The following is a 21,139-nucleotide window of genomic DNA, read 5'->3' as shown; positions in this document are numbered from 1 at the left end:
TTTTTTGGCTGTGGATGGGTCGTTTGGGGTGCAGGTTGGGTCGCGGGGGTGGGGGCTCTTAACTGTCTCCCTTAACTGTGTCTACAGTGGAGTTGAGTCACCATGTCATTTTAAATTCTGCCCTGGATCTGTTCATCAGCGGTTTGTGGAGCCTTTCCCTTATGTGGATTTGCTTCTTTGCAAATGTAGCCATAGTTTTTGTAATCTCTACAAGAGGGTTATGTTTCATGAGACCGTTCAAGCAGGAAAGAGTTACCCCCATTATAAGCCTTTTCCCATTTTAGGATGAGGATGACGTAATGAAGACAGACTTAACATTTTGTGAGAGAGCATGGACAAGATACGGTGTGTGTCGGTCAGTATAAATGCAAAACCCTACTCTAATACAGTAAAGTTACATGGTCTTTGAGTAAAGTTTCTCCGAAAACTCGAACCGCTTGCTTCCTTTCTCCACATACAGTACCAGTCAAAAGTTTGTACACCCCTTTCTGTATTTTGACTATTTACTACATTGTAGAACAATACTGAAGCTGTCAAAACTATGAAATAATATATGGAATTATGTGGTGAACAAAAAAAAGTGTTGAACAAAATGTTTGACATTTTAGATTCTTCAAAGCAGCCACCGTTTATCTTGACGCTTTGCACACTATTGCTGGGTTTCAGTCACGCGACTTTTCTTAGCAGTTTTACCGGAAGTGAAATAGCTGGTGGTCTAAACGGCTGCCGTAGCACAAACAGCTAGCGATAAGTTATCAGAGTACGCTCGTAATCTATAAGCCACTGCTCGCTTTAGATATATTCAGAAGATTGCTATGTGCAATGGAATCGACCCCTACAGTCTGGGAAAGAAGGATGTGTCATACAATCTCAAACTACCCTTCAGTCAAGTTCTCCGACATCTCGAACTATCTGGTGTTGCAGACGTCCTTCTATACCGCAAAACGGATGAAAGCGTGGAAGAGTACGGAGGCTTACAACTTTTTTGTACTGTATGTGGCTGGGTAAAGGACCTCGGTATCAAGTCACTGCCGAATGAATCCTGGATTGTTTTTGGCTGTGTAAGTATTTTTTTTTTTAAGCTTTTCTTTGCGCCTTTACAATGAAGCGCTGCAAGTTGAAGTGTAAACAAACAACAGTTCGCTTGATTCTCACTTGTGTTGGCTCTTATCTCTCAGGTAAATCATTCACAAAGATCATCAGAAACCCCTTTAAAGACCTGGATCTTAGTTAAACAAGACGGAGAAGTGATCACGGCGCATTGTAACTGTATGGCTGGGGAAGAATTTTGTCACGACCTTCATGCATATGGACTTTGTGAGGAGTAAACAAAGAAACAGCTGGGGACTTTAGCGCTTCGTGACTAAAACAAGTACCGTAAAATAGCGACACTTGGGCTACGTTTACACTAGACCGTATCTGTCTCGTTTTCTTCGCGGATGCACTGTCCGTTTACATTAACCCCCCTGAAAAAGCGGGGAAACGGGAATCCGCCAGCGTCCACGTATTCAATCTAGATCGTATCAGCTCCGGTGCTGTGTAAACATTGAGAATACGCGAATACGCTGTGCTGAGCTCTAGCTGGCGTCTCATTGGACAACGTCACTGTGACATCCACCTTCCTGATTCGCTGGCGTTGGTCATGTGACGCGACTGCTGAAAAACGGCGCAGACTTCTGCCTTGTATCACCTTTCATTAAAGAGTATAAAAGTATGAAAATACTGCAAATACTGATGCAAATACTGCCCATTGTGTAGTTATGATTGTCTTTAGGCTTGCCATCCTTCCACTTGCAAGTAATAAGTGATATGCGCTGGGATCTCACACACAGCGGCTCAGTCCCGAATCGTGGCTTGTTCACTTCACTCGCGCGCTCTGTGAGCTGCGCAGGGCCGGAGTGCACACCCTCCAGAGGGCACTCGCTGTTCAGGGCGGAGTGATTTGGAGCGCAGGATGCCTGCGGAGCCGAGCGTATCCGCGTATTGGTGTTGCTGTGTGCACGGCTAACGGTTTTAGTGTAAACGCGAATCGTTTTAAGAACGTTAATCTGATGATCCGCTGATTCGACGTAATGTAAACGTAGCCATAGCAAGCAAAGTACTTGGAAAAACACTAAGGACAGAGCTGAGAGGGAAATACAAACCTTTCACGAAGTGATCACTACAAACTCAGAAATGCTTTGACTCGACTTCCTTCGATTTCAGTGAGAGGTTCAAAAGCCACCTTTCTCGACGTCTTTTTGTGAAACCCTGTGGTCGTTCACCCTTTTTTATTAGTTCACGGTGAACCCTGAAGAAACTTTTCTCAGTTTCATGGTTTGATTGATTTGAACAACCTAAAACAACACAAGCGTAAGGCATTTTTAATGCAAGCAATGCACCTTCTCCGTACAAACGCTTTGTCAACTGAGCTTTGGTAGACCACCAGCTAAAGTTTTGAATAACTAATGAGGTGGATGTGACGTCACGTGAAACCCAGCAATTGGCATCATCAGGGCCGCTGAAAGCTTTGGCTGGGCCTGGGACAAAATGCTCTGAATGGGCCCCCCCGGGCCAACCCACACACACACCCACCTCTCTTACCCCAGTCTCTACTCACTCCAACCTTTAAATGACAGGTATTCAAAAACCATTCAACCGGTCAACAACCATTTCATTTTAGCATTTCAACATTTTTACAGTTTTAACATTTTAACATTTCCTTAGTCTGCAACTATTCAGGTGCGAAATGCAATGCGCCGGACTTTTGTTGTGCGTGCGTGCGTGCGTACTGTCCAGTGTGAAAAGCAGAGAAGAACACACCGCTCGAGAAACGGCGGGATATGATTGCGGGCTAATGTGAATATTCTTAGCTTCAATCAGATATATGAAACACAATGTTATTAAGCCGTTGTGGTTATGAAATGATTCAATGCCCTGTGCGTTTGATATGGTGTTCAGTGTGACTTGCTCTCCCCTCGTTTGTAACATGAATTGCGTGCCGCGCGTGCCTTGGTTGGGGTTACTTTACGGGGCTGGAAAAAGTTGGCTGTGTCTTACCCAGTGATGGGAATAACAGCGTTAGAAATAAACGGCGTTACTAACGGCGTTACTTTTTTTAGTAACGAGTAATCTAACTAATTACTTTTTACATCGTTATAACGCCGTTCCCGTTACTTACAATAAAATAATATGCGTTACTTTATTAAAGCTGTTCTCATCTGGCACGCTGCTCGTTCAGCCTTTCTTTACTCTGCTTTCGTGTGGGGCGGGGAGACACGAGACAACGGCACAGTAAGCCAATCAGAGTAGATTTGGACAACATACGTAGGTAGGCCACGCCTACTGCACTACTGCGCGCTCTTTCAATCGGAAGACCCAGCGATGGCGAGCGGTCAGCCCAGCACTGCGCTTTCACATTGGAAATACAGCCATTACTTTTCATTACTTGAAATAAAAGGCAAGAGTGTTTACGTGCAATGCACATTATGTCGAGGAACAAAGCGTTTGTCCTCGTCAGTGGCCAGTAATTAGTAACATAATTTTAATAACTACAAAAATATATTAGTACATTTGATAGATGTCTTATCTCACATTGTCCCACAAAAATATTAATATAGTGTAGATAACATTACTAATTGGTTCTGTTAAGTGTCCATTTCAGTCATTAAACACATTTAACATTCACTTTTATTATGATTACACTAATTGAATTTGATTTTTTTTGAGGGGGAACAAAATGTAACGGAATAATTACTTTCCCTGGTAATTAGTTACTTTTATGACAAAGTAACTCCGTTACTAACTCATTTACTTTTTGGGAAAAGTAACTATAATTAATTACTTTTTGAAAGTAACGTGCCCAACACTGGTCTTACCTGGCTCAGCTGCCCCACTGCCTTTGCTAGTACCTGCTGCATCATCCGAATCTTTTTTAAAATATTTATGCAGTGAGCCCCTGAGTCTCTTGGTTTCTTCCTCTCTTTTTCTCTTTTCTGTGCTCCTGACTTGTGCATGTTGGCAAATGGCACGCACGCTGATTGTCGAAGCGCTATGATCGAACGATGTCGTTTTTTTCCCCTCAATCAAAGAGTCAGACCAAACCATTTTTGCATTAGGGGTGGTAGGGGGTTCTTGACGCCTTTTTCAAAGACAATAAAGGCAAAAGATCTAGAAATCATTTATTGAATGCAAATATAGCACATTTCTCCCCCAAATCAACACATTTTGAAATGAAATAAAATAATCGCAACTTCATGAGAGCCCAGTTCTGGGCCCCCCCCCCATTCCTGGGCCCGGGACAACATACCCGTTTGTCCCCCCCGTCGGCGGACCTGGGCATCATCTTAACCAGCTTCATGAGGTGGTCACCTGGAACGCTTTTCAATTAACAGGTGCCTCGTCAAAAGTTGATTAGCGCAATTTCTTGCCTTCTTGATATGTTTGAGATCAAATAAATAATAAAAATACAGTAAATAGCCCTTTTCCACAACTGCAGTAATCCATGTGATGTCAAGAACCGCTCAACTAAATAAAGAGAAACGACATCCATCATTACTTTTTAAGACATGGAGTGTCTTGTATTTAATAAAAAGAAAGAAAGACCATTGAATTCAAAGGTGTGTCCAAACTTTTGACCGGTACTGCATATGCAAATACTTCTATCACCACGTATCTATTGTAAAGAAAAGCAAAGCTTTGATTTCACCAGTGCATTGATACTGTTCTTGTTTGTACATAGAAAATAACACTACAGTGTTGTGTTCACCATTTAGGAACTCGCTATCCTTTTAGCGAGGATGGCAAGGAAAAACCCTACAGATCAATGTTATGGCCCCATGGATTAATGTTTGCTATGTAATTGGAGTTTGTGTGCGTGTTGAGGATAGAACTCTGCTGAATGTGCATCTCATTTCCGACGAGGAGATTCACAGGAAGAGGAATGATGAGGCAGGAAAAGAGATGAAACCACTCTTCCTTTCTCCTCTATCCCTGCCGATTAGAAGAGGCTTTATTGTCACCAGGAGCCACCAGACAGGAAAACGTTACCACGGCTCTGTAGTTGCTGATAAAATTACTAAAGCAAGTGACTGTATGGGAAGGCATGCAAAAATTTTCCCAAAGGGATTTTGGTATTGGTGTGATAATGGTACATTTAAAGGGATATCACATGGCATTTTCATCTGAACTGAATATTATTTGGTGGTAGCTACTGGTATACCATGATGGGAAGTAAAAGCAGAAAACTGGGCCCCTACATTCATACATGAGAGTAATGTTCTCGAAGTGTGTTTGTGTACAAAATAATCTGATAACTGCAGAAGAATAAGAATATTCACCCAGTGTGACTGTATGCATTTTAAGGTCCACTGATTTTGCTGTAGGCTATCTGGCTCAAAATAACCCTCGAAATCCAGATTGTGTTCTTGCAAAAGCCATACCCTTATGCTTGGGTAAAAATGCCTGAATCCTAGTGTATAACTGATGCGCATAAATGACTGATGGGCAAGTGGAGACAGCGTCTTGATACGAATGGTTGGGTGCTCTTGGTCCACATCATTTGTTTTTTCTCAGTCAAAGAGTACATAGTTTTGTTTTGTTTTTTTTCCCTGAGGTCATGTTTTATTGATGGTTGCTGAAATACAATGAAAACATTGCCAAATATTAGTCATTATATCCCTTATCAAAAAATTCCCGTGCAGGGATTGGCCAAGGATGGCTCACGTGACATACCGTAAAATGGTTCAACCATTGATTCAGTAATGTCAAGTCAAGTTTATTTGTATAGCGCGTTTAACAATAAACATTGTCGCAAAGCAGCTTTACAGAATTGAACGACTTAAAATATGAGCTAATTTTATCTCCAACGAGCACGACGGTGGCAAGGAAAAACTCCCTCAGACGACACGAGGAAGAAACCTCGAGAGGAACCAGACTCAAAAGGGAACCCATCCCCATCCGGGCAACAACAGACAACATGACTATAACATTAACAGTCCTAACAAAGTCAGCTTCGTTGATGTTATAAACCCCCCACCGACGGAAACCCGAGTGCAAAACCGTTCACGACAACCGCAGCCCCAAAGTCAGCAAGTCAACTGCAGTCCCCAGCCACAAAAACACCACTGCAAGAGTCCAGAGCGTCCTCCAGGTGCGACCCCCAACTGTCCACATGGGGCCGCCTTTCACAGGAGCGATGCGATGAGACTCCAACCAGACACAGGGCACCAGGATGGACCAGGCAGGTCCGAGGAGCAGAAGAGGTCAGCATCTCGATCCCAGGACCGACATGTAACTCAGAGGAACAGATTTGGGGGGGAGAAAACACAGGTTGTTAGGTATGCCCAATGTCACCTGAATAAGTAGGAACAGTATACATATCGCGCTGAGTACAAGCAGGGACTCCGGCAACTAACTATGACAGCATAACTAAAAAGGGAGAGCCAGAAGGTAACACAGGCATGAGGGAGCCCCGGGACATAAAGCAGCCAGCCACTACACCGTCAACAAACTCGAGTGAGCAAGCGAGTGGGGACTGACAGCATCCATACATCCCAGTTTACCAAAACACTCTGTCTGAGGACCCTCCAGATCTACTCCTTTACCTCATAAACACCTGAACACTACTTGGAAGGCTGTTCCATAACTGTTCCATAATGTATCTCATGACGTCAAAAAAAAAAAGGATATGGTGCGAGTCAGTCATGGTATATCCCGGATATACCATGAACTGATGTCACAATTTCAAGCAAAACAGCCAACTCAGGAAAAACGTCTGTGAGTTCGACCTCTCTCTTTTTTTTCTTTCAGATTTATTTCTAATTCGTTGTAGTTAACACTTAGTTTAGAATTTTTTGACGAGGGATATTTAAGTTATTCCATGAAATTGAGTCGTATATGAGCTGATAGCCGACAAGGCGTGTAGCACCGAGTTGGCTATAAGCCACGTACGACGAGAATGAGTGGAATAACGGTTTTATTCTATCCATATTCACTGGATTTTGAGAGCCCGAGCATTTTTATTTTTTGAAAATTCGATAACTAAAAACTTTTATACAAAATGTCCGACAAAATCATTTCCACTTAGAATGTAAACAAACCGGCGAAATGACAGTAGCAATTTGTGAAAAATGCTATAATAATTCTTGAAAAATAAAAAAAGATACATGTTCTTACCACCAAATACCTTTATTCCAATTTTTTTGGGGGAGGGGGTTTCAAGTAGAGTTTTTATTTCATCCTCGGTTGGTTCAGCAACACGCTCCACTATTTTCTTCTTCTTCTTTAGGGTTTTTGTTGGCAGTTGGCAAACCAACTTAAAGGTGCATTACTGCCACCGACTGGGCTGGAGTGTGGAACAGGTGATATTGGGGGGAACAAAACTATATGCATTTTTTTTTTTTTTTAGCCATTTCTGTTTCTTTTAAGTACTTGATAACAAAGTGGTATATCTGACTTGACGCGCTTTGCCATTGTGTTTTTCTCTACTCATGGTATATGAGCTGATATCCTAGTAGCAGAGTAGCCAATCAGAGCATGCGATTGCTCATATCCAGTGAATGTGGATAGAATAAAAATCAAATATACCATGCACTGAGAAGCACTGTAATTTAGTGACTGGCGTAGTAGTGCACTCCTCAGAAAATAGTACGATGCCAGTCACCTCAAAGAATCCATAATTTCAACCGGAGCTTCTCAGTGCATGGTATATTAGATTACTGATCCCATCTTAAATCTGATGACAAAAAACTCTTATGTATGCACAATCTCGACAACTGATTTATAACCCGCGAATGATCTCACTGAAGAAAAAGAATGTGGTGTTTGAATTTAAACAATTTGTATTTCAAACCAAGATTTAGCTTGCATAGCATGAGGTGGTACTCCTAATCTGGTAACAGCTTTAATCAGATAATGACGATGTTATTTGGGTCCATGTTAACACACTTAGTGTTTTTGATTATTTTTATGCTGCTCCACTTTAGAATCACTTGCTGATGCTTCTGTCCCAGAAAAGGGCTGACCTGGTTTAAAATGGGTTTCTCCTTCCCAAAAACGGGAGACCTGATTTGGTGGTGCAACATGTCTGAGCGTAACCTGCAGTCTCCAGTTGAGCATGATGGAATGATAAAACCCAGACGATCTGTTTTGGTGGAAGGTTTTGTGAAGGTGAAGTGGATGTACTTGATAAGAAATGCATGACGACATGATTTAAATCCAAACTTATTCTCTTATTACACTTATTCTCGTGAAGCGGAGTCACACTGCTAAAGCGTGCAGATGAAGTAATCCAAACAGTACAGATCTTGATTTGATAACTGCACAGGTTTGTGACCTGTTCATCTCCGAGTGTCACATAGGAAACTTCTTGTAGCTGCTCCGTTGGATCTTGGAGTGTGATAAACACGAGAGAGGCATGTTGTTGCGATTTTAGGAGCGTGGAATGGCATATGAAGGCGGGTGGGGGTGTTATCCCTAAGCCTCTGGAGGGAATGATAGAATGCTGGGAAGTGCTGCAACGCATGTAAGCACATGGTTTTACTCCAACTGTCATTATGATACGAGTGGAACTAATGCGTTTGTGTGTGTACATTGTGGAATTCAGATGCAGGGTTCCCAAGCATCTATGGTTGTGGACACATGGGTTTTCTCCCAGTCACACCCATTATCGAGGGCCAACCACAACAGTGTGGGTGTGCTATTTCCAGGGTTGAATGAAAGGAAATTGCTAGTGAAGAAGTTTATTCGGGGGCCTTTATTGTCAAAAGCATTACAGCGTAGTGTGTGTATGTTTGTTAGAATTGCCATGCAAGGCCTTTAGAGTCTAATAGTCTGTATTTAAAGTGCTCATGGATATAGACATGCTGTCGTGAAGGGCAGGTGTTCAAAAGGTAACTGGATTCGATTCAGTTTCACAGAAATTCATATGGAGACTTTAGGTCTTGGTGGCAAGTGTGGTTCATGCGTTGCTAAGCACGTATTTAATCAGACTGCCTTTCGTTTTTGTTTTCATTACAGTCAGAGCAATGGTGTAAAATATTGCATGTTGTTATGTTCGCTGTGCTGAAGGAAACTGCTTGCTGCCAGCAGTAATCACAAAAATGCAGCTGGCTGGTAAATTTTTAAAGGAAAAAAAACCTTAACAGTACATTTAAAAAAAAAAAAAAAAAAATATATATATATATATATATATATATATATATATATATATATATATAAAATATGAATCGAAATGCCTTATTTGTAAAATCAAATAAAAATATATATAATATAGGTAAAAATACACTCGTAAATCAATGAATGTACGAAATATCTCATCTCATTATCTCTAGCTGCTTTATCCTGTTCTACAGGGCCGCAGGCAAGCTGGAGCCTATCCCAGCTGACTACGGGCGAGAGGCGGGGTACACCCTGGACAAGTCGCCAGGTCATCACAGGGCTGACACACAGACAACCATTCACACTCACATTCACACCTACGGTCAATTTAGAGTCACCAGTTAACCTAACCTGCATGTCTTTGGACTGTGGGGGAAACCGGAGCACCCGGAGGAAACCCACGTGGACACGGGGAGAACATGCAAACTCCGCACAGAAAGGCCCTCGCCGGCCACGGGGCTCGAACCCGAACCTTCTTGCTGTGAGGCAACAGCGCTAACCACTACACCACCGTGTCGCCCATACGAAATATCAGTAGTGCAAATACAGTACAATAACCGTAACGGAGAGAGCAGCTTATGAGTTGTATATGAACAGTAGTGCAAATGACTAATAGCAGCAGGTACAACAGTAATGCAAATGATTGTTGTGTGATGTGCAAACGGATGAGAGCGAGCTCTTGTGTGAATGTGTTACAGGCCAGGGACAGGGGGTAGGTAGTGGACAAAGTTCAGCATCCTGACAGCCTGGTGGATGAAGCTGTTCAGCAGTCTTGTTGAGCGGGACCGGAGGCTCCGGTACCTTTTCCCTGAGGGCAGGAGGCTGAAGAGTGAGTGTGAAGGGTGGGAGGTGTCACCAGCGATGCTGATGGCTCTGCGGGTGAGACGGGAGTGGTAGATGTCCGTAAGGGAGGGCTGAGGGGTACCAATGATCTTGCTGGCCGTGTTCACTATGCATTGCAGTCTTCCGGCAGGAGGCGATGCAGCCTCCATACCACGCGGTGATGCAGCGAGTGAGGACACTCTCAATAGTGCCCCTGTAGAATGAGCACATGATGGGGGGTGGGACTCGTGCACTCCTCAGTTTGCGGAGGAAGTAGAGGCGAGTTTGAGCCTTCTTGGCCAGCGATGCGGTGTTGTTGGACCAGGAGAGGTCCTCAGCGATGTGCAACCCCAGGAATTTGATGCTGCTCACCCTCACCACTGCAGCACCGTCGATGGTCAGAGGGGGATGCTGTGAGTGACCTCTTCGGAAGTTGACGACAATCTCTTTGGTCTTCCCCAAGTTCAGGAAGAGATTGTTGTCTCTGCTCCACTGGACCAGTTGGCTCACCTCATTTCTGTAGTTGGCTTCATCGTTGTTAGTGATTAGGCCCACCACAGTCGTGTCGTCCTCAAACTTGATGTGGTTGGTGCTGTTGGTTGGTACACAGTCATGGGTCAGTAGGGTGAAGAGCAGCGGGCTGAGCACACACCCTTGTGGGGCCCCTGTGCTCAGCGTGAAGGTCCCATGATGTCATGATTTTACAAGTCATTTGTAAAATATGCACATCGCTGACATTTTTTCCTGTTCTCCGTTTATCTCAGTACATCAATTGGCTCATTTCTCATTTCATTTTGGATTAAAAAAAATGGTTGGCACATTAAGTAATATGCTGATTTTTAGACTGCAGAACCCCTATACAGAAATACATAAAGGTTGCCAGGCCTGGTTATGTAATGTATAATCGGAGTAAACAGGACTGGTGAGATGGTGTCGAGACTCTTCACATGCATGTATGCAATTTAAAATCAGTTTATCAACCATTTATTTATAGAATGGAATGCCTTTATTGTCACTGCACAACGAAATTAAGTTCGTCATAGGAGAGCAAAGCCACTGCGTCCGTGCACACCGCCATTCTCGGGCACTTCAGCCCAAGGCTGCCTCATGTTAACCTAACCACATGTCTTTGAACTGTGGGGGAAACCGGAGCACCTGGAGGAAACCCACGCAGACATGCAAACGCCATATGGAAAGGCCCCTGTCGGCCACTGGGCTTGAACCCAGAACCTTCTTGCTGTGAGGCGGCAGTGTGAACCACTACACCACCGCGCCGCTCTGTCAGTTATGAAGACATTCGACTTTTATCTGATGAGTTTTGTTTGTAAGTTGGAAAGAATGAATGACCCTTATTGATGTATGTAAACACTGGCACTTTCTCTTATTCCAGGATGAGCTGGACCTCACAGAGAAGCACAGAGAGGCCATGTTTGCATTGCCTGCAGAAAAGAAATGGCAAATTTACTGCAGCAAGAAGAAGGTAAGAACGGCTAAGTTCAGCTGTGTGTCTGTGTGGTAGATGAATGAAAAGAATCAAAGCACTAGAATTCAACTGTTTTATGTAAACATGTATACTCTTGGTTTAATCTTTTTAATACATTGATCCATTTTCTGAGAAATTCATGTTGATCTTAAGCTGCTTTTATACTGCCACTTGCGCTGGAACGGGTTGCCCTGGTGCAACTGTCCATCTACAGTGGTGCTTGAAAGTTTGTGAACCCTTTAGAATTTTCTATATTTCTGCATAAATATGACCTAAAGCATCATCAGATTTTCACACAAGTCCTAAAAGTAGATAAAGAGAACCCAGTTAAACAAATGAGACAAAAATATTATACTTGGTCATTTATTTATTGAGGAAAATGATCCAATATTACATACAAAAGTATGTGAACCTGCAACTAAACGTTTCCGGTAACTGTTGATCAGTCCTGCACACCGGCTTGGAGGAATTTTAGCCCGTTCCTCCGTACAGAACAGCTTCAACTCTGGGATGTTGGTGGGTTTCCTCACATGAACTGCTCGCTTCAGGTCCTTCCACAACATTTCAATTGGATTAAGGTCAGGACTTTGACTTGGCCATTCCAAAACATTCACTTTATTCTTCTTTAACCATTCTTTGGTAGAACGACTTGTGTGCTTAGGGTCGTTGTCTTGCTGCATGACCCACCTTCTCTTGAGATTCAGTTCATGGACGGATGTCCTGACATTTTCCTTTAGAATTCGCTGGTATAATTCAGAATTCATTGTTCCATCAATGATGGCAAGCCGTCCTGGTCCAGATGCAGCAAAACAGGCCCGAACCATGACACTGCCACCACCATGTTTCACAGATGGGATAAGGTTCTTATGCTGGAATGCAGTGTTTTCCTTTCTCCAAACATAACGCTTCTCATTTCAACCAAAAAGTTCTATTTTGGTCTCATCCGTCCAGAAAACATTTTTCCAATAGCCTTCTGGCTTGTCCACATGATCTTTAGCAAACTGTAGACAAGCAGCAATGTTCTTTTTGGAGAGCAGTGGCTTTCTCCTTGCAACCCTGCCATGCACACCATTTGTTGTTCAGTAGTGTTCTAATGGTGGACTCATGAACTCATGCAGTTTATTGCTGCACAAGGGGGTCACACCAGATACTGAAAGCAAAGGTTCACATACTTTTGCCACTCACAGATGTATCATATTGGATCATTTTCCTCAATAAATAAATGACCAAGTATAATATTTTTGTCTCATTTGTTTAACTGGGTTCTCTTTATCTACTTTTAGGACTTGTGTGAAAATCTGATGATGTTTTAGGTCATATTTATGCAGAAATATAGAAAATTATAAAGGGTTCACAAACTTTCAAGCACCACTGTAAACACAATTTGTTCCGGAACAGTTTGACACCAGTGGGTGCAACTTGTTCCAGGTGCAACTTGTTCCCGCTTACTGTCAAAACACCATCAGGGTGAGTAGGAGGGCTTACACATGCAAGGTAGCATTCATCCAGGTCATTTATCATTCGGACAAGACTTCTTTGCGGCAAATTCAGTGGTCAGTTCTTCTCGAGTGCTTTTCCTTGTCAAACTTCTCCACCTTTAAACAATGGAGTCGAGCGATTCCCAAGCCGATCACAGTGATAACTGGATTACGAAGTTCTTACCCTCATCCAGTTGAGGAGAAATGCAGATCATTGTTTGCTTTTTCAATTTAAAATTCATCTAAGAGTCGATTCGTTCCATGAACGACACGTCACTCGTTGTGAGTCAGTTTTCTGGAAGTGAAAGTTGGATTTACTGCCGAATCACTGAGTGTTTAAACAGAAACAAGCAACAAGAGGACAATAAAGCAAGTTAAAAACAAGCTTCTAATCGCTGATTTGCACATGCACACTTTGTGTTTACCTGTCTAACCTCCGGTATGCCACTGATAGCGTGAAAACACAAAGGAAATTGGCTGCAACTTGTTCCCACTACCTGTGTAAAAAAACACTTTCGGTGCTCCGTGATTAATTGGTCAAAAGTGGCCACTTCTCATCCAAGGCCTGCATGATGATAAAGCTCCATCTAAATGTGTGTTTAGTCAGCCTTTGTATACATTAAGCCTGTTTTCTGAAAAGGGAAAGCACAGAAAGACCCTCAAGAGGTCCTCTTGTATCCATTCTGAATGCTAATTTATTATCCAATTAAAAAGTGACCATGGGAGAGCACGTTTTGTAGAGTGTAGCTTTTCTGAGTGCTGTTTTGAGACTTCCAGAGTGACCCCATGATCCCTAGATAGTGGGAACATGGAATTTTGGTCAGACTTTGCCACTTTTCACACACAGTTAACATGTGAAAGCCCAGCCCTCCTTTCCTGTTGCATTTGCTGTGCTGTTCACATTGCATCCTGAACTTCACAGTGAATTTTCATAGGTTTCTCAATAAATGCGGCATCTAGAAGAAGACATGCCCTTTTCTCATCACCTAGCAACCTGGACAAGTGGAAAAGTTCAGTGTGTTGTAATGATAAAATACATTTTTCAGGCGTTAAAGCTAGACGGCCTTTCGATTTCACAAAATCAGTGAAATTTAGTTCCCTCTGAAATGTGGTCATTGTGATGCATGTTTATTTCTGTAATATCTCAAAAAATATCAGGCCATTCTGTGGCTGGGAAGTTATTTAATTTGAAGGGATTCCCTAGCAAATAATGTGCATGACATTGCTCGCTTCACGCAGTCAAGCAGACAGAGGAAGTCCGTGTGCGCATGCGCAGGTTCTTCTTCTTCTTTTGGGTTTTACGGCAGCCGGCATCCAGTGTTGCATTACTGCCATCTACAGGTTTACCTTGACCATGCACTAAAGGCCAATTTATGCTGACAACCCAGTCCTCGCAGATAGCGTCGCAGACAGTGTCTGCGTAGCCCCCCCCACCTTCGCAGACGCTCTGCGCGCACCTCCCAAAAATTGTGACCACCGCAGAAGCCTCGCAGACAGCGTCGCAGACGAGGGCTCTGATTGGTCCACTCTACATCCGCTGTACATGCACTTCCGCTTCCCTACTTTCCCGGTTTGTTTTGTTTTCATGACCGCCATTTTTAAAAACACGAGTGAAGATGGAGCAGCACGACGAGCGGTTGATCGAGGAAGTGAGGAAGTACGTACATCTATACGACTCCAGTTCTAGTCATTATAAGTAACCGGAGGATAAACACTCCACTAACCACACCCACCAACTACTCCTAGCAATTTCGCGACTTCGCGCCCCCTTGCGTTGTGGCGGTGAATAACATCGCGCACTCCTATTACTCCCCGCTCAACGATAAATTACAACTGTCTGCGAAAAGCTATCTGCGAAAGCCTTGTCGCAAGAGCATGCAGAGGCCTTGACAGTTCCATCATTCCATCGCTAAACGAACAGGTGATCACACCGAGGTGTTCTCTGACCGCCGATATTTATTAACTTGGTCCTGCGTGTCCTTTCCTTTGCAACATAACGTCTTTTCTCACTTTCCGTTACTTTAGTCGGTCTTTTTACGTTTCATTTACACACTCATGTCCGCATTGTTCTCTCCGGTTTCAAATTTATATCCCACAATGCCTTGCGCGAACGGAGAAAGCCCACCACTTGATGCATGACGTAGCTTGAATTGGGTCATGGTGAAGCAGGCAAAAATAGCAGAGAATTTAGGGCCATGTGGCCTTAAATTCATTAATTGTTCTATTAAAAAAAGAACTAATAAAATTGGAAGTCTGTGATTCGAATTCAGGAGCCCCAAAATAATTGGGTGTCGGGGAAAATTCTTTTTATGACCTACACTTGAAAAATCCGAAAGGCAGTCTACCTTTAAGGTAACTTCTAGGCATATACCGTACCACGAGTTAGTGAAACTCCTGCATTTAATTTTCTTAATCAAACTTGACGTGACCTTTGGAAGTAGGCGACAAGTGCAGTTTTGTTGTTGTTCCTCTGTCTCAAGGGAAGATTATCAACCATTGACAGATTAACATCAGTTTCAGCAGGCAGCTTCACTAGAAATCCATCTTTAGCTTGTCCAACTGGATCAATGTTTGGAGAAAAATCACTCTGTGCTCAAATTGAAATGAGAGCATGATGGTAGGATTGAGTTTTCTCTGTCCCTTATGCCCAAATGTGAAATGATTTTATAAGTAATCATCGTACGTCATGCTTCATATTGGAGACTAAAAGTAGCTGGCACCAGGTTGGCTTCTAAATAATCTTGGTGTTTTAGCTTCAAAAGCCCCGTCTCGCGGCCCTGCGGCCCAAATAAGAAGAACCAGGTATTACTAACCTTTCTGTGATCTTTGAAGGAATGCAGTGAGTGTGAGGGGGGGAAAACCATGTGTGAACAAAAGAAGAGCTTGCTCATTCTTTGTCAGCTTCTGATTTGTTCACGAGATTTCTCCTTCTCGTTCCCAGCAGGGAGGTGAATCATTGTTATCTTCACTGAGTTGCTAGTGATTTTTATTTTTATTTTTTCCAGGTGTTGTAGTCACAACAGATAGAATGGTTAATTTGCTGTTCGTGAAACGTGTAGATGTTTAAGTCCTGCTTGATACATTTCATAGTGTGGTATTTACTTCACCAAGTTACACATGCTGTGTCCCAATTACAGACCTAATTACTTATTGCTCTGGGTCTTTGGGACTAAAAAAGGTACTTGGACTACGTTCAGACTGCACCCTGAAACGACCCATATCCGATTTTTTTTTTTTGCCCATATGCGACCTGTATCCGATTTGTTATTGACAATCTGAACGACACAGATCCGATTTTTTTTCACATGCGACCCAGGCCGCTTGGATATGTGGTCCTAATTCCAATGCACATCCGTTATTTTCACATGCGACTGCAGTCTGACCGGACAGGTTGCATTCATGCGACCTACACGTCATCAACAAGAGACAAACGTCACTATTCTGCGTTGGCTAATCCCGCCTCTTTGGTGGAAAACAACAACATTTGTACAGTTTTCAGAATTTAAACAGACTTTTATAGAATTGATCAAGCTAATGGTGGATTTGGTAGGGACCTGGATGTTGATCTGTTAGCCTGATTAAATAAAACAGTTTCTATAACTGATTTATAAATTAAACCATCCTGTATTACAAGATTATAAGATTGTTCAGGAAATTTCCAGTAATTTGACACCTTCGGTCTCATTAGTCTGCTGCCCACATTAATCAGATTATTGTGTGAGTTCCGCCGCCGCCACAAAAACCACATCGCCAGGTCTCGCCTCATCTCCATGCTTTACTTGCAAACTTGAAGAGTGCGCTTTTTTTTTGTTTACGTATTACGTAGATGTGCTTATTACGTGTCAATTTGCGCATGTGGGACACTTTTGGGTCGTTTTCCGTTCATATTGGAGATCGCATACAAGTCTCATATAATTGGTAATGTGAACGGCCTAACAAAAAAATCGGATTTCACAACAAATCGGATATGGGTCGTTTCAGGTTGCAGTCTGAACGTAGTGATAGATTGTACTTAAAATAGGGTAACCAGTGTTTTTACCCTCATCCAAATAATCCGTTTTTTTTTTTTCTTTTTCTCTGGTTTTATTTGGACCGCACTGCAAGACAAATCTAAACATGGGCACAAGTCAGCCAGTTCTGCTTTCCATGTAAATTAATTTAGTGCATTGTTAGTTCAGCATAATCCCCCCCCCCCCCCCCCCCCCCCGAGCTTGGATTATACGGATAGATGAATTTTTAGAGTAGAAGTGGACGTTGTTGGGAGACAGGTCTTGGCAGTGTCGTGTCAATACTGCTGACTCAACAGAGTGTCCAGGCCAAAAGAGCAAAGACTCAACATGGCCTCAGTTTGGGAGCGGTGGGGGTGGACGAGGGGGCATACAGGAAACATTTCCTAGTCCAAGACAAACAGGAAGATCTCTCTGCAGGTGCAGCCTTTGTTTCTCAAAGAGGGTGCAGATACATGCCAGGGCTGCCAAGTTGGGAACTCAACCGAGAGGAAGAAAAAAAAACCCTTCTCTTTCCTTATTTACTCCTTCAGTTGCCCTCCACTTCTTCTCTCCCACATCATTAAGCCTGGTTCATTCAGAAGCAGGCGTATTTAGAGAGGCTTGGGGCCATTCTCCTGAAAGTGCCACAGAGCTAACGACAGCCGGTTTGTGCCAACTCTGGTACTGGAGCAGGATGAATGGGTTGAGTGTTTGCATTGGCCCCAAACCTGAATACAGCACAGTGCAGGAAGTCATGACAGAATTGACCTTTCTTTCCACTATGTGATTCCAGTGGTGTAGGCTTTCCTTTGCATCTTAGTAATACTCTGAGAATAAAATTTGAATGGGTATGAGTGCAAACATTAATAAGTGACTCATGTCAAACTTTGAGCAAAACATGAGTCACTTAATCTTGTTGTATTTGTACAATGGCAATAAGTGTTTGTATTTAACTCAGTGTTTCCCAAAATGGACATTTACACGTTAAAAAAAAAACGGAATGCAAATGATTCAGAATGAACAGATGATGTTCTAAACAGATACGAATAGGAAGCTTATCCACCCCTTGTTTGTTTGTCAGACTTATCTTCTGGTTGATGGTAGTGGCAGAGCTCTACAACCAATCCCCCGGTCTGTCTCTCGGCTTTGAATTCCGATGTAAGATGCTTGTCTGCTGGTTGTGGATTGAACACAGCAGCTTATCTGCTTTTGTCAGTTTGCTTGGCTCTGCTACTTTAACTCGCCCCTTTTTGGTGCCATCGTTCTGAGTGGTCTCATGGGGGCGGCTTAACTCTGTGCCACGTTATAGCGGTGCTCGCTTTGTGTGGCGCTTGGGCATATGATTTCTGTTTAACGTTTCTTTAAAAAAAAAAGTCCTTTGTCACTTCCTAGCAGGAGCCACTGCTCTAAAAAGCCCATGCAGACCACATGCTGTGCACAGATAAGCATGTCTGTTGAGGTCTTCTAAGTTTTTGATTAATTAAAAATAATAATAATGATAATAATAATAATAATAATAATAATAATAATAATGTGCATGTTGCACATGATTTTTTTTTTTTTTATTTCTCATTTATTAAATAAAAATAATAGAATATGCTCAAATTAATTTCTTCTTATATATCATATTAATGAAGCATTACTTTGTTTTCCAGCAGCCCTGTTGCTTGGGGCATAGTGGTAGGGTTCACAGCTAATTACAACCCCGATTCCAAAAAAGTTGGGACAAAGTACAAATTGTGAATAAAAATGGAATGCAGTGATGTGGAAGTTTCAAAATTCCATATTTTATTCAGAATAGAACATAGATGACATATCAAATGTTTAAACTGAGAAAATGTATCATTTAAAGAGAAAAATTAGGTGATTTTAAATTTCATGACAACAACACATCTCAAAAAAGTTGGGACAAGGCCATGTTTACCACTGTGAGACATCCCCTTTTCTCTTTACAACAGTCTGTAAACGTCTGGGGACTGAGGAGACAAGTTGCTCAAGTTTAGGGATAGGAATGTTAACCCATTCTTGTCTAATGTAGGATTCTAGTTGCTCAACTGTCTTAGGTCTTTTTTGTCATGTCTTCCGTTTTATGATGCGCCAAATGTTTTCTATGGGTGAAAGATCTGGACTGCAGGCTGGCCAGTTCAGTACCCGGACCCTTCTTCTACACAGCCATGATGCTGTAATTGATGCAGTATGTGGTTTGGCATTGTCATGTTGGAAAATGCAAGGTCTTCCCTGAAAGAGACGTCGCCTGGATGGGAGCATATGTTGCTCTAGAACCTGGATATACCTTTCAGCATTGATGGTGTCTTTCCGGATGTGTAAGCTGCCCATGCCACACGCACTAATGCAACCCCATACCATCAGAGATGCAGGCTTCTGAACTGAGCACTGATAACAACTTGGGTCGTCCTTCTCCTCTTTAGTCCGAATGACACGGCGTCCCTGATTTCCATAAAGAACTTCAAGTTTTGATTCGTCTGACCACAGAACAGTTTTCCACTTTGCCACAATCCATTTTAAATGAGCCTTGGCCCAGAGAAGACATCTGTGCTCATGGATCATGTTTAGATACGGCTTCTTCTTTGAACTATAGAGTTTTAGCTGGCAACGGCGGATGGCACGGTGAATTGTGTTCACAGATAATGTTCTCTGGAAATATTCCTGAGCCCATTTTGTGATTTCCAATACAGAAGCATGCCTGTATGTGATGCAGTGCCGTCTAAGGGCCCGAAGATCACGGGCACCCAGTATGGTTTTCCGGCCTTGACCCTTACGCACAGAGATTCTTCCAGATTCTCTGAATCTTTTGATGATATTATGCACTGTAGATGATGATATGTTCAAACTCTTTGCAATTTTACACTGTCGAACTCCTTTCTGATATTGCTCCACTATTTGTCGGCACAGAATTAGGGGGATTGGTGATCCTCTTCCCATCTTTACTTCTGAGAGCCGCTGCCACTCCAAGATGCTCTTTTTATACCCAGTCATGTTAATGACCTATTGCCAATTGACCTAATGAGTTGCAATTTGGTCCTCCAGCTGTTCCTTTTTTTGTACCTTTAACTTTTCCAGCCTCTTATTGCCCCTGTCCCAACTTTTTTGAGATGCGTTGCTATCATGAAATTTCAAATGAGCCAATATTTGGCATGAAATTTCAAAATGTCTCACTTTCGACATTTGATATGTTGTCTATGTTCTATTGTGAATACAAAATCAGTTTTTGAGATTTGTAAATTATTGCATTCCGTTTTTATTTACAATTTGTACTTTGTCCCCACTGCTCTGAGTGTGTGCATGTGTTCACTGCTTCAGATGGATTAAATGCAGAGGATGAATTTCACTGTGCTTGAAGTGTGCATGTGACGAATAAAGGGTTCTTATTTGGAGCACTAAACAGATACAGAGCATTGTGTTGCACTCCTCCTTGTGTGTGGACATCCCTAAAGATTAAAAAGTGTTGCTGTCAGTCAAGAAGCAAGTTTTTTTTTTTCCATACATCAGACAAGAACGAAATCTCGGAGGGTTTGTCAGGTTGAGTTGAACCATTCAGGACATTTTAGCCCAGACATATAGTACAGTTACTAATGAGACAGCTAGCTGCCTCGTTACCGCTTTGCTCATGTAGCTTCTAGTTCCACACATGTTGTGTCAGTAATGGCCTTAGAAGAAGAAGCAGCCTTTATCACACGTGCACTCAAGTACAGACTTAAAGGAGATATGCAGAACCTTTATTTTTAAATGAATTTCTGAGTGGATAGTATCTCCATCCTTGACTCTTGTATGCTGCATAAATGGGAATAAAAAAAAATATATTTTTGAGAGTTAAAATCGACCGCAAAGTTGGCATTTGAGCTGCCCCACTGAGCCAGCCAGCCAGCCCTGAGTGCATGACGTCACAGCGGTAACCGGTTTTAAGGCCGAGGCCTTTTACAGCTATAGACCAAAGCCATATTATAAATATGCAACCTCTTTCAATACAGGCTTATAGCCAATGCTCCAACAGATCAGAGGTCTCGTATGAGTCTTCAGTAAAATGTGCAGAGGAGAGACCACTTCATATGTGCCCATGAACTTCTTGCAAAACGTGTCCAGATCTTTGCAGTTTGAACATTCTTGGGCCATGAATGCAACATAAATCCACCTTCTGTCGTGTTGCTGCACCCGCCAGTAACACATCTACATGGCATGGCAATAAATTAGCTCAAAATGGAGGATCGGAG

The 21,139-nt window shown here is 42.5% G+C and overlaps 1 protein-coding gene across 5 annotated transcripts in view; it reads left to right on the top strand.

Annotated features, from left to right (window-relative positions):
* Positions 1 to 21,139, top strand: part of daam1b (dishevelled associated activator of morphogenesis 1b) — a 196,062-nt gene that overhangs the window by 121,161 nt on the left and 53,762 nt on the right. For all 5 annotated transcript variants that reach the window (XM_060917728.1, XM_060917727.1, XM_060917729.1 and 2 more), the window contains one exon: positions 11,351 to 11,440. In XM_060917728.1, the coding sequence (XP_060773711.1) occupies positions 11,351 to 11,440 (90 nt within the window). The remainder of the gene's footprint in view (positions 1 to 11,350; positions 11,441 to 21,139) is intronic.

Source organism: Neoarius graeffei, chromosome 3 (genome assembly GCF_027579695.1).
Source record: "Neoarius graeffei isolate fNeoGra1 chromosome 3, fNeoGra1.pri, whole genome shotgun sequence".
Lineage (NCBI taxonomy): Eukaryota > Metazoa > Chordata > Actinopteri > Siluriformes > Ariidae > Neoarius > Neoarius graeffei.
This window is presented reverse-complemented; position numbering and strand designations above follow the sequence as displayed.